General features: G+C 33.4%; 1 protein-coding gene across 1 annotated transcript in view; it reads left to right on the top strand.

Moving 5' to 3' along the window:
• Positions 1-15,175, top strand: part of LOC124366879 — a 68,536-nt gene that overhangs the window by 13,697 nt on the left and 39,664 nt on the right. The window contains exons 4-5 of the mRNA XM_046823478.1: positions 13,482-13,509; positions 13,962-14,850. Of these exons, the coding sequence (XP_046679434.1) occupies positions 13,482-13,509; positions 13,962-14,850 (917 nt within the window). The remainder of the gene's footprint in view (positions 1-13,481; positions 13,510-13,961; positions 14,851-15,175) is intronic.

Below are 15,175 nucleotides of genomic sequence, written 5' to 3' on the forward strand. Positions count from 1 at the left end.
GGAAGGACCTATCCTATAATTGGCAAAATTGAGTGTAATTCAAAAAATGTAATATACCAAATTAATTGTAAGTATTGCTCCAAACAATATATTGGCCAAACATCGAACCATTTCAGAATCCACATGGCAGGGCATAGGTTTGACATTTTCCATAAAGATGAAGATAAACCATTGGCAAGACATTGTCTAGAATATAAACAAGACAAAATTAAAGAGTGTTTTAAATTAAAAGGAATACACCAACTACCACAATGTCCTGATGAAAACTACAACAGACTAAAATTAAAGCACATGGAGCAAGCACATCAAATTATGTTAAAGACAAAGAATCCATTTGGTCTAAATTTAAGATAACTTTTTAAATAATTTTAATACATATTCAAAATTTGTCATAAATTACAAGTTGTTTTCCATCCTTTGTAAAAATCACTTGTTCCAACAAGATTGAATTAGAAAAATTTCACATCAGCTGGACTTTATCAAATGTTATGCACTGTGTTTACATTTATGTTTTCTTAGTTCTTGTTTACGTGTTATAATTTTATATTAATTTTTATTTAAAACTTCCTGAAGACCTGAAGACGGGGGTATTAAATCCCCCGAAATATAGAAGTGAAAAATAGTTTTCAACACAGTGATAGTGTATGTATATTGTTAACTGATTGTCACTTATACTGTAGATATGTAAATACATTTAATTCATTCATTAATTTAAAACATTTTAATGTACACAATAAATATTTAACTTTTGCAAGATTGTGTTATTTCTTCCTACTTTGGAAATCAATGAATTTATGCTGGGAAAGATCACCCAAACAGGATCATCCATGTGTCATCTTAAGCGTAGCAAAATTTTGGATGGTGTACAGATTATGCCATCCAACCCATGTTATGGTGTACAGATTATACCATCCAAACCATGTTATGGTGTACAGATTATACCATCCAAACCATATTATGGTGTACAGATTATACCATCCAACCCATATTCCATCAATTCCTGCTATGAACCATGTGCTATACCTCGGTAATGGCAGGAACAATAAAAAAAATGTCTCCCCTCTTGTATTTCTAACACCCTCTTACATGTTGCATATACATTCCTTTCTTTATTTGTAATAATTGACAGTATGTTATTTTTAATGTATTAATCTCAAATCTTTGTCGTGTTCAATCAGACCAAACGTTACTTGTTTCGTAATGTACCTGTTACCAATTAAACCTTTAATCACCAAAAGTAAACTATAAATTACTTGCATTATTAATTAGTCAGGTTAACATTGAACTACTGTTATTGTACTAACCTATGACATTGATACTGGTACTGAAATAATTTGCAAGTACAGTAGTATTTTGTAGTCTCTTTTCAGTATTAGCACCAGAATTAGTCAAGGAGCAGAGAGCCAATTTGTATTGTATTAGCATAAAATCTGATTTTTGTTGAAATGGACAGAGAACTTTTCCCTAAGAAAGGAGTCGATCATCCGACTCGTTAATATTGACGGAGGTCAGAATAGGAGGGTATCAAAAGCGTTCAAAATATGAAATGCTTAACACACGTAAAACGAACAGTTAAACAAGTAAAGGTACTTTGGGATTATACCGACCACACCAGTATGAAGAATACAAAAATAGAAATTTATAGAAACAAACATGATAGAACGAAAAAAACAACTGTTCAATTACAAAATTACAAACTTACAAGCATTTCCAGGTATTGTGATCGGTATTGTTGTCGCTGTTATCTTATCATTCTCGAGAATCCTGATTACGGCAGGCCGCGCGGCATCACGTGATTTGCACGGTACATCATTGCCTTTCCATTACAATTCAATTTATATTTCTGATTAGCCCCTCTAGAATTTGATATTTTACTGATAGGTACTATCTCGAGGGATGTTTTTCTTTCGTCGACATCAGCGCGGGGCAGCACCGAAGGTGCTGCCGAAGCCCGCGCTGATGGCCGGAGGCACTCGCATTTTGGGTGGCGGAATGTGATCAAGAATAAAAACAAGTTTTGAGTGTTTTTTTAATAAAAAGTTTAGTTTGGTAAATGTTTGTTTTTGTTGAATTTTTGTGTTTGGAGAAATGTAGAGGTAAAACACGGAAGTACAACAAAGCGATGCACCAGCTGAACGGGCGGCGAGACTCTGCAATCACGTTATCTACTAGACGCTCGACTTTGACCTCTGTCTGAGGATGGGGAGGTGTTTGCGATAAGACAATTCCTGTTTTATATTGACGAAATATTGTTCTACGCTAATCTAGTAATCAGTAGAAACGAAATGTGAAATAACGATTCATGTCTGGGTGTGGTCGGTATAATCCCAAAGTACCCAAGTAAATAAATGTGACATCATTGTTTTTACTTTTACAATGATATAAAAATCTTTTATGCGTCTCAGTTGCTTCTAAGTGTATCAAACCAAGAAAATCTAATATTTTTTACGCTTTTATTAACCTAACATTTCGACCTCCACCAAACTTAACACAGCTGACTTTAAATTTGTTTTATAGAATTCCTCTATCGATTTCAAGAATAGTTGGTGCTTATACACTGCTAATTGACTTTTAGCTATGCATTGTAAGTAACATATGTAAGAATAAATTAGTATATTACTCAACAAATTGGAACAATTAATTTACTTTTTAATCACATAATGTGAACCTCATAATTTAATTCATTGCTTTCCTCTAATTGCAAATACAATGAGAATACCCATGAACTTGAGTTTGTTTTTCCGCATAAAGTGTGATGTGAAAAGTTAGTTAGATTTGTGTTTGTGCAGAAAATATGCCTTTAATATGTTTCTATCAAGTTTTTAAATCCACCACAATGGATACATATAACATAGAGGGGTCACTCTGACAATTTTAAGATACCAGCAGAAAGTGCATACTGCAATAATCTTTTATCTGATTGCCAAGTGTCTGTAGTACCTGATAGCATCTTGGGTTCTGCAGTATCCTAATGTCGTCTGTTCCAAAAGATCAGTTTCGTAAAATTGTCAAGAGAGCATTATCAAGCTGTTTATCTACAATTTTTAACTCGGTTTGAGTCAAAAGGGGTACGGTACTTTGAACATCTCAAAATTGGTTTTGGCTACTGTTTTTAAATGATATTTGGAATATTGTAGACATCGTAATTTGTTTCAAGACAAAATACATTCAGAAAGGCTGCACTACTCTGTCATTCAAGATATTGTTGAACGTGTACATGCTATGATCCAAGAGGTCGGACATCATACTTATTTAATGATTGTGGGAATAATATTGTAGTATATAATTATCTTTCTAAATCAGGAAGGGGGAGAGAGAGATATATATATATCACAACAAGTTGGTACACTGAATAATATTGCTTCCCAGAAGTTCTCCTGAACATAAAGGGTTTACTGCACCACAGAAATGCCTCTTCTCACACTGATACAAATACTTTGGAGCTTTTTGGCTGAAAATTCATCAAAATGATGGTGCACTCTCTTTATTTACCCAACCTCACCAAGTGCGACTTCTGGTTATTCTTCAATACGAAGAAACATTTATATGCTTGACACTTGATGGTAAGATCTACAAATACTTTGACTCCATTCCAAATTGTGTACCTGGTTGCTTTTAACAAGTGGAAAATTTGAGTTCAAAAGTGCATTGACGCTTGAGGGGATTACTTTGAACATGCGTAATGTTTAGTAAGTAGCACAAAAACTGTTCATATATCTCAAAACTTTCTGAATGACCCTTATATTTTCATACATGATTACTGGTGCAAAATTATAAGTCTTAATTGTGAAAAACATACATTATCAAAGTTTTTTTTAATATTTTCAAACCGTTTTTAATAGATATATACCGCAACTTGGTTTTTGAAAAATGTCATCTTTCCAAACCACTAAGTTATCATAGCATTAAGGGAGATGTCTCGTTTTAATGATATAGTTAATACATACCCAAATTCTTTTTAGCTTCTTTATATAGTGGATATTTTTTGAATATTTAAACTATGAAGCTTAAATTTTATTCTAAATAACCCATAAAAATATTGAAAAACTAAAAAGCATTTATTTGTTATTTCTTTTAAATGCAACACGTTTCATAATTCTACGTCTAAAAATAATTGTCAGTAATTTTAAATTGTTAAAACAATAGTGTCCAGGATTCAACAACATTACAGAGTATTGGCAGTCTACCAACACAGATTGTTTAAGGTATGTACTTTGTAAGTAAAACAAAACCTCTTCGTCAAAATAGTATTATTATAAACAAACTTTAAAATACAATGTTTCAACAACATAACAAAAACGTACGTATACGTATTGTAAAAGTACATGTTTTGTACTTTTCAAAGCTTGGTCAAACATACAAGTTAAACTTAAGTTATTGATATGTCTGCACAGTCTATATATTCTTAATCCTAATTTAGGAACAATAGTATAGTTTTAAAAGTTCGTACTGGGGGCATACAGTCTAAATCTGTAATGCCAACTAAATTATCAACAATACTTAATAACAGCTAGCTGGCAAAAACATAGTAGAATAAAGTAGTTTGTTAGAAAAAAGTAAAATCTTTTATATGGTTGTAAGATAAAACAGACTCTATAACTAAATGGATAAGTGTTTTTTTTTCCAACTGTTTCATGGTGCAGTAATTCTATTTCCCATGAGGATAAGAAAATCTCTAATACAATCACAGATCAATTTGAAAGTTCTTTGTTAAGGTCTTATAAAAGTGAGAAATATATTTAAAATCCGCAACCACTTATATTTATGTTATCCAGGGATAACCATTTGGATGCTTATTATACTCAAACTACTACTCTAAAACGCTTCACAGGAGTTAAAATTAGTAATAGTAGGTATAAATTAATGTCACAAGTGGAGCTCCCCAAAAACTTTTAACAACTTTACAGTTTGCATTTATTTAATGGATCAATACTCAATTAATTAAGCTTCATTGAGTACTAATTGGTAACTGAATAAGGACACTACCTACAAAAACCAATTTTTCACTCTAATTTATTATTCTTTAGTTCATTAAAAATGTCCGTTAATGGAATCCGAGGTACAAATTCCTACAACTGGAACACTTATATCACTACTATTTTTATAACAGTATAAAATTGAATCATCTTGTTTCATCAGTACATTGTAAGCGATACACAGTTAAACCTTTGCTGCTTTAAGAATACACCAACCGTGGCATTTATTTGATTTAAGTTTTAAGTACAAAATTTTACTTTTATCACTGGAACCAAACACAACATATATTTTTTTAAACACCATACACTGTATAAGCTGGAGATATTCAACATTATATTACAATGGAATCTTCTTGAATATAATTAAAGAAATTTCTCCATTATGAATTGTCACTTTTCTTTTAGGAGTTTCTCTACAAAAAGAATCCATATGTCGACATCTGACTTTAACATTTGTAACAATATGTTCCTTACCTTAATCTGTTTCAAATAGACCTTACACCATACAAATAGTCAGTCATTTAAAGCGATTCTATTGATTTAACTATTTTAATATTTAACGAGTGGTAGTGTTTATAGTAATGTAGCAACTGTTCAGATTTATCTCGAAAGGAATGGATTTAAGGGGAGACGGAAGGGGGTTACCGTCCCATGTTAAATTTGCCAACTCAAGGAACATTTTTCTCAGAAAGTATCAGAGATAGGTAGTTGAGTTTTTTATGCAATATTATGCATATAATTATGGAGACATGGATGCTCTATCATAATTTTGCCAAAAATATTTCATGTATATTTGAATTTTTTTGTATACGCTTATATATTTCATGTTTTTACGATTATATATATTTTTTTATTGCTTCAATGAACAGTAATGGAACTGAAGTTGCATCCATTTGTAGGTATATATATAAGGTATATGTAAAAAAATATCAGCTCTGTATCTTGAATGGTTTCTGAGAAAAATGTACCTTTATGTAAAAAACTACATTTTCGGAAAATCGTGAGTAAACTTAAAAATACTCATTCTAAGGGGCTAAGTGCTTCAAAACATCCCAGCACCATATTGTGGATCATCAGCTGCCTCTTCCTCATCCTCAAAAGCTAGCTTCCTCCTTTTTTTGGCAATCCTGGCCTCTCGGGTCATTTTTTGGGCTGCCATGTTCGCCTTTCTCAACCGCGTCGCATCCAGGTTGCGAAGCACGCTTACTGCTTTACATTTCAATTTTATACCCAACTCATTGTAAATGGCTAGCTTGCTGCAAAAATCATCATTGAATGCTAAAACAGCATCATATACACCAAGTTGTAGAGTGTTGTATCTCACAAATACATTTTTGGAAATCTTGGACCACACGATGTAACAAAGCTTTTATTTTGATTTTGAGTTTTTGATGAACACACTTTCTCAAGAGATCAGGATCAGCCAAGTCTTGGAATATCTTTTTAACTGCCAGCATAATGTCATAGGGTAGGCTATCTTTATGTTTTTATGTAAGATTATTTACTGCTTTGTTATATCCGCACGAGGATTCAGGTCCAGCAGGGCACAAATTGTGTTGCGGCTCATTATCGGTTGATATCTTATGGAAGAATATTGCCCACACATTCCTTTTCATTTCATTTACATCATCTCCACCTCTTCTGATGGCTAGGCCGTAATATTCTTGTAGCTTATCTATTTGCACGTTAGTCAGCCTCTTTTTGCCACCCATAGTTTTACCATCCTCAAGTTTCGTCTTACCGTACGATTATTTCAATGCCCTCAGCCTCATAACCACGGATTTGTAAAACACTATTCAGCTGCTAATATTTCAACAGCAGACAGTAGAAGACAGCCTATTAGCAAACAGTACTGCCAACATAATACTCAGCACTATTGCCCTGATGTTATGTACGCATATACTGTATAAAAACCACGCATCCCCACTGGGAAAATCGGGTGCAGGGGGTTTATTATTTTTTTCTACATATTTACGAATGTTAATGGTATTATGTTATAATATATTTTCTTAAACAGGAAGCTTAGAGCTATCAAGTAACATAAAAAACTTATTTTAAAAAAAAAAAAAAGAATTCCCCTTCCGGCTCCCCTTAAAGCGCATTTGTTTTTATTTCCCTTTGTTATATTAAGCTTATAAGTTAACTTATTTACAGGTATGTCAATCAATAATTTACCACTTATTATTGAATCTTTGGTAAACTGTAAAATAAAAGACCTTCATTGTCTACTAAACACCGGAAAAGAAAACATTGATGCAGTTGATAACTATATGCGCCGCCCTCTACACTGGGGTGTGTGCGGAAATTTGGTACTTTGGGATTATACCGACCACACCCAGACATGAATCGTTATTTCACATTTCGTTTCTACTGATTACTAGATTAGCGTAGAACAATATTTCGTCAATATAAAACAGGAATTGTCTTATCGCAAACCCCTCCCCATCCTCAGACAGAGGTAAAAGTCGAGCGTCTAGTAGATAACGTGATTGCAGTCTCGCCGCCCGTTCAGCTGGTGCATCGCTTTGTTGTACTTCCGTGTTTTACCTCTACATTTCTCCAAACACAAAAAATTCAACAAAAACAATCATTTACCAAACTAAACTCTTTATTAAAAAAAACACTAAAAACTTGTTTTTATTCTTGATCACATTCCGCCACCCAAAATGCGAGTGCCTCCGGCCATCAGCGCGGGCTTTGGCAGCACCTTCGGTGCTGCCCCGCGCTGATGTCGACGAAAGAAAAACATCCCTCGAGATAGTACCTATCAGTAAAATATCAAATTCTAGAGGGGCTAATCAGAAATATAAATTGAATTGTAATGGAAAGGCAATTATGTACCGTGCAAATCACGTGATGCCGCGCGGCCTGCCGTAATCAGGATTCTCGAGAAAGATAAGATAACAGCGACAACAATACCGATCACAATACCTGGAAATGCTTGTAAGTTTGTAATTTTGTAATTGAAGAGTTGTTTTTTTCGTTCTATCATGTTTGTTTCTATAAATTTCTATTTTTGTGTTCTTCATACTAGTGTGGTCGGTATAATCCCAAAGTACCGGAAATTTTGTGCAAGGTGTGGCTTAGCTATTGGATAGAGGTCTCCAAATTAATGTGCGTGATTGGAGTCAGCACGTGAGCTGCTCTCTATTAAAAGTAAAATTATGATCAGTGCTCTTCTAGAAAAAAAGCGGCTATAAATTGTGTGGATAAGTGTAGGATAAGGTCTCTTCTTAAGAACAAGGGCTACACGGCCCTACTCATAGCTGCCAAGACATCTCAAAGGTCTGTTGTAAGATCGTAGTTATTGTACAGTGCCGAGGTGGATACCCAGGATCACAGTGGCAGCACAACGTTAACATCTGATTCTCCAAGGACTGGACGACAGTCAGAACGATCTTGTGGAGGATTTACTTGACTGGGGGCATCGCTGATTATCAGAAATGAGAATGGAGATACACATTAGACTATAGCGGCCAAGTCGGTTCCTATCGATGGTTTCATGTAACACCTTATTAAATGTCAGTGTGTTGGTGTAAACCTCACCTATGAGACAAGTTACATGTGCTCCACCTACTGTATAGAGGGATACAAAACATTCTGTTCTGTAGGATTGGCAAAGTTGAAAATAACCAGATTTGGCAATCAATCTGTACTTGATATGTTTTCCAAATATGAAGACCTTACAATTTGAAAACAGTAAAATGTGTGATGTTATACTCACTATATTTTTAAAAGCAATGTTTAGACATGCTGAGGGGTAGGATACGATAAGCGGACCCGGTTTTTATATCGGAATTGGCAAAAGATATTACTTAATCATAACCATCATACAATCTATGCAATCAATCGATACTGCATGAATTATTATTTTGAACTATTAACTTAAATAGGTAATCTATTTCAACAGCTTTATACACTCTAAAATAATACACGTAGGATAATATTTCAATTTTACATAAGTATTTCTGATTATTAAAAATGGCAGTCCATTTGAGAAAACTACACGACGTTGCTTTTTCGTGGCTTCAACATGTTGGACCCGTACCTTAAAACCCATTATGTGAAATTTGTGGGATAGAAACAACTGTAACTGTGAGAGGAGTAAATATGGTCGTCTTGGCAAACGATATTACTTAATCATAACCATCTATACAATCAATCGATACTGAATGAATTATTATTTCGAACTATTAACTTAAATAATCTATATCAACAGCTGTAAACACTCTAAAATAATATATGTAAGATAGTAGCCTATTTCAATTTTAAATAAGTAATTCTGATTATTAAAAATGGCAGTCAATTTTAGAAAACTACATGACGTTGCTTTTTCGTGGCTTCAACATTTTAGACTCGTACCTTATAACCCATTATGTGAAATTTGTGGGATAGAAACAACTGTAACTGTGAGAGGAGTAAATATGGTCGTCTTGGCAAACGATATTACTTAATCACTGTAACCATCTATTACAATCAATCGATACTGACATGAATTATTATTTCGAACTATTAACTTAAATAATCCCAGGATTTATATCAACAGCTGTAAACACTCTATAAATAAATATGTAGGATAGTATTTCAATTTTAAATAAGTAATTCTGATTATTAAAAAATGGCAGTCAATTTTAGAAAACTACATGACGTTGCTTTTTCGTGGCTTAAACATTTTAGACTCGTACCTTATAACCCATTATGTGAAATTTGTGGGAAAAAACAACTGTAACTGTGAGAGGAGTAAATAGGGTCGTCTTCAGTTTTCATAATTTTGGGTTATAATAATTTGTTTGATCACTGTAAATATTAAATTCATATTTTAATTTAAAACACATGATTGTTATTGAGTACTATAGGTACTTTTATATCGATTGATATCCCAGGATTTGATATGCGAATATTAGTTATCAATGACTATATTCTTCGATATAAAAAACCGGGTCCGCTTATCGTACCCTACCCATACGGAGAAACGCGTTCATTTGTTGAATACTGCTCTGGGTATTTTAATTCATCTGAGTGATGCTCACTTGCCCCATGAGGTTTCAAGAAAATTATCTCCTACATATTTAATGAAGACATTGTAATAATAATAACTGCTGGTAAAAGAATAATTTTAGATTTTAATTACCAAAGGAGTATTTGTGAATATTTCAGAGGTGTATCTAGCAACAAAAGTTACATAAATTTACGTAATTTGCAAAAAAATTTATTTTAATTTGTTTCGATTCGTATTGTAATGTTAAACTCACCATTACCGGCCAAAAACCTACGTATTATACATCAATCTAAAGTCAGAGTTGTTTTTAATGTTTAGTGGTCTTTGATTTTCCTAGCTCCTGTTTTCAGTTACCAATCTTTCTGTATATCCGGGACCGGGATGTCATATCCCATCCCAGTTGTGAATGTGATGTGATTTTGTTGTTTACCTCTTTCCTTCGTGCAGTGTGGATCGTTGTTTGTAAACAATAATTTTGTTGTGGTTGGAATTTTTTTATTATAAGTGTGCAAAGTTTTATTATGTACTGTTGAATATTATACTTCAGAATGAATGATCCTCGTAAGTAAAATAACATTCCTATCATTGTAATTGTATCTGATGTGACTGACTGTTAAGTCTGAAGTGGAAGTTTTATGTTGAATTCTTTTGTTTGAGTTAATTAAAAAAAAAACAATTACAGTAAAGTAAAAAAACATACAGTAGAGTATATAATGTTCTACACCAGTTAACTTTATAAAAAGGTAGGAAACACATTAATTTGTACGAGAGTCATTTCATTAAGCTTATTTCATTAAGCCCATAGTGTTGCTTAGCAACTGACATTGGGTAATTATTAGCCACATGTGCTGTTCCCTATAAAGTAAAAATTATTACCAGTTTTCTTTTCTAACAAAAAAAAACTTATATAGGCCTTATTGTGTTTAGAACTAAATATCTTAAATGTGGCCATTCTGGAGTTTTGAAACTTTTATGTCCTATATTTAAGTTAGGTAATTAGCCTACTTTGGACAGTGGCGAAATACGAGTTTAAGTTTATGAACCTATTGTAATGTAAAGGGCCCCATAAAGAAAACAATATGAGGTTTAAAGGGTTGCACAATCATAATCATAAAGTTATAAAACTAAAAGTGGAACTACTTTTCTTGTGCAGAGTAATAGCCTATTTCATTGTTCTATGGGCATCGTGTAGCCTTGTTATGATTGTAATAAACCTCGTATTAGTTGCTGCTGACGTTAGCCATTACACCATCTTTGAATATGTAAAATAAAAATAATGCTGAAATAAGAGATTTGACCCAAATTAAAAGACGTTTATTTGTTAATTTGTAAATTTATTAAAATCTAATTTTAATAAATTAGATATGCCTATTACAAGATAAAACATTTAACTGCTCTATTTACAATAAGTTGGAATTATGTTTTACTTAAATTTTATTAAAATTTGTAGGACTTTTTTTGGAGGGTGGTGGTATCTTTACCCACCATTCTCCCCTTTGTTATGCCACCATAACATATGTACAAGACTAGAATGAATTTCAGTTTTGTTATAAACATTAAATTTTTAAATGACTAAACTTAAATGTGTGGTAAAATTGTAATAACATTACACATGCATTTATAATTCTTAAATATCTTTATTTTAATTGGACTTTTGCATACTAACTTAAATAAATCTTAATCTATTCAAAAGAAGAAAAAGAACTTGTACCCTTGTAGGTGAGAAGAACCAAATATCTAAATAAAAATTGCGCTGTGGATTTACAGAATTTAAAATCTTTTCTGTAAATGTTCTGGTTATGTATTGTACATTAACACGTACTGTAGAATGATTTTAATTTATGTTAAATGTTAATTTAACATACATTTCATCTTGAAATGTAATGTTACTGATTTTTTTCCAATACTAAACAATGGAAAATGTCCATACAAGTTTTCTGTTTCCATAACATAGATTAATCAGGAAAACGTAGAAACATGAGATTTTTAAGATTAATATTTTCTACTGATATATCAGTTAAGTACTAACATTTTAAGTATCTATTTGAATTTATCTGCATTTAATGTGTTTTTGCGATTGAAAACTAAATTGGGGGGGGTTGTGTCATTCACTTTGTATGTATTTCTAAAACTATGAGCCTACATCAGGGAATAGGATTCAGTTAAGTGTAGCCTACATCAATATTCGAAATGTTGCACTAAGTGTTTTAAACGCCTTTTGTAAGGACTCTTCTATTGAGTAATCAGGTCGTTCCAGGTGCTGTCAGTTTAAAGTCGTCTTGGATGGAAGTCCCTGCCTCATTTGGATCGGAGGTTTGTTTTTAGTGGTTGTAGAGTTTCATTCCCATGCAGAAGGGTTTTTGTTCAGACAGCCTCATGCGATGTGCTGAACGGTTGAAGGGTAATCTATAATTTGTGTTGTTGCAGTGTACATTCCCTTTCCTCTGCGAATTTTCTCTATAAGCGTTCATTATCATGTCATGAATATAAAGTGAAACAACAGTAAGGATCTTCAAGGATTTGAATAAAATTCTTCAGCGTTCCTTTAGAGACCTTTTATTACTCAAAATTTGAACACACTTTTTTGTATAATGAGGATTTGTTGAAGAGTCGTAACAGTTGTTCGAACCCATACAAAAAGGCTATATCGTAACTGAGAATCAATTTCAATTATTATTTCTATAGTAAAGCAGTGGTTGTGAGAATTGGAAAATGTTTTGTTACTAAGTATTCCGCTGTTGAACAGAATACAATTAGGTAAATGCACCTACACTATTATTTTTCTGATTCCTCAGAATGTACAGATTAAAGGAGTATGTGAGATTTTAGTCACTTTATTTGTAGTGAGTATTGTAACAGGAGTTTGTGCATTATCTCTGATTCGTCACCTAGTGTAATGTCGTTAGGTAAATGTTATACACTTTGGTATAAATGGTATTAGTCAAGAACCTTGTAGTTTTAAAGAGAGTTGTCTTTGCTATCAACGTTATAGAAGTGACAATCTAAAAATTGAATACAATAATCTCAAGCTTCTATAAGAAAAGTCAGAAAATTTAAATGTGATTATTCAAATCTAGTAAAAATCCAAAAAAAAAAAATCATTTTTGTGAGTCTCTGCAGATGAAAAAATACAAACCTCAAGCAATGGCATTTTCTTTATTGGTTAATACAACTCTGGTAAACAACCAAACCCAAAACAGAAACTAATCAGGCACATGACGTGTCATTTGTTCATTGGTGGTCTTCAGAATGCTAGACGATAGTAACAAGCCAATATAGGCATTGATTTCGATGTCATCTGTGTAGCAATAGTTTCTCTTTTCCATTTTGGAGCCTAGATTTTCTCTTACTGACAACAACTTAACATTTGTATGTTCCACTTATCATATTTGTGTCAAACAATAGATTCCAAATGGCTACCCTATCAGGTTGAAATCCCAAAGCCCTTGACACAGCAGTTAGACCAGGTAAACCTCTAATCACACTATGTGCTGGTGTCTTAACAGGTCTAGGCGGTTCTTTAGTAGTCCAGGGGTAAGGTGGACCTAATTTTTTTCCGTAATCTGCCAAATACATACTTTGGCAACAAATATTCAGCAACCTCGATTTCTGGTTCAGGTTCGTTTTCTTCAGTATAAGGCAAATTCTGGGGAATCTCATCTACTTTTTGGGGTCCAATCACTACAGCATTAGGTAAATTAGGTCAACGCTCATCAAATATAGGTGCCAGATTATTCTCAATTTTTGAAAAAGACTTCACTCTCACTATTAGGTCTGTTATTTGGCAAAACAAAGTCAGGATTGGCATCAGAGTCATGTACCACTTCACCTTCACTGTCACTATCAGATTTAGGCATTTTTCTTATACGGTCCATAAATTCAGGCTGTCTCACTAATCCTAACTGTTATTGCTGATTTTTTATGTCATGGAGCCCCTGACGTACATATGGAGGTCAATGGTTGATCCATTGTTAAAAAAAGTGTAGGAGATCTCCTCTTATTGTGGCAGCAATCATAACATTCAAGGAAGGTATTGCATTAATGCTTACTAGAGGAGCTGATGTGAATACCCAAGACATGGCAGGATGTTCACCTCTACACTATGCTACTATAAGTAGGTACCTGCATATAGTAGAGATGCTGTTAAATAATGGAGCTAAATTGAACCTTAAGAACAACAATGGTTACACCGCTTTGCACATAGCTGCCAAGTCGTCTCATAGGTGTATTGTAAGACTGTTGTTACTGTACGGTGCTGAGGTGAATGCTCAGGATCACAGTGGCAGCACACCTTTACATCTGATTGTCCATGGACTGGACGACAGTCAGAACGATGTTGTGGAGGATTTACTCGACTGGGGGGCATCGCTGATTATTACAGATGAGGATGGAAATACACCTTTGTCCATAGCGGCTAAGAAGTGGGTTCCTGGGGATGGTTTGATTAAACACCTTATTAAATTGCAATGTGTTAATTTACAACTCGCTTACAAGGCAAGTTATACATGCTCTAACTATTCTCTAGAGGGATACAAAACATTGTGCTCCGAAGAATTGACAAAGTTGAAAATAACCAGATTTGGCATTCAATCCGTACTTGATGTGTTTTCCAAATATGAAGACCCTACATTTTTATCAAATGTTGAAATGTGTGAAGCTATATACTCGTCTGAGTTTGAAACAGAGTTCCCGTTATACACTGTCCTTTTGAGAGCAATGTTCAGACATGCTGAGAAACGCGTTGCTTTGTTGAATGCTGCTCAGGGTGTTCTTATCCACGTGATTGATGCACACGTACCCTATGAGATTTCCAGAAAAATTATCTCCTACTTGTCTAATGACGACATTGTGAACAAAATAACTGCTGAGAATTGCGTTTAAGATTTAAAGAAGATCTGTAAAGATTTCAGAGGTTACCCTATGTATTGAGCTACAAAAGTCAGGTACATTGTCGTCATGTGCAAGATATCTATTTTGTGTATGGTGTTTTGATTTTTAGTATGTGTCTGATTTGCATGTTAATGTATGCAAGTAAACATTATATATATTTAACCTTGGAAATGTCCACTGATCCATTTGGTGTTGATCATGTAACTTCCAAAGTGGGATCAACAATAAAAAGGTCAATTCGTATTTTCCTACCAAAAAGCAGTATTACCGTTCAAAAACCTTTACATCAATCGAAAGTCATTAAGTTGTT

The sequence above is a fragment of the Homalodisca vitripennis genome, chromosome 7 (assembly GCF_021130785.1).
Source record: "Homalodisca vitripennis isolate AUS2020 chromosome 7, UT_GWSS_2.1, whole genome shotgun sequence".
Classification (NCBI taxonomy): domain Eukaryota; kingdom Metazoa; phylum Arthropoda; class Insecta; order Hemiptera; family Cicadellidae; genus Homalodisca; species Homalodisca vitripennis.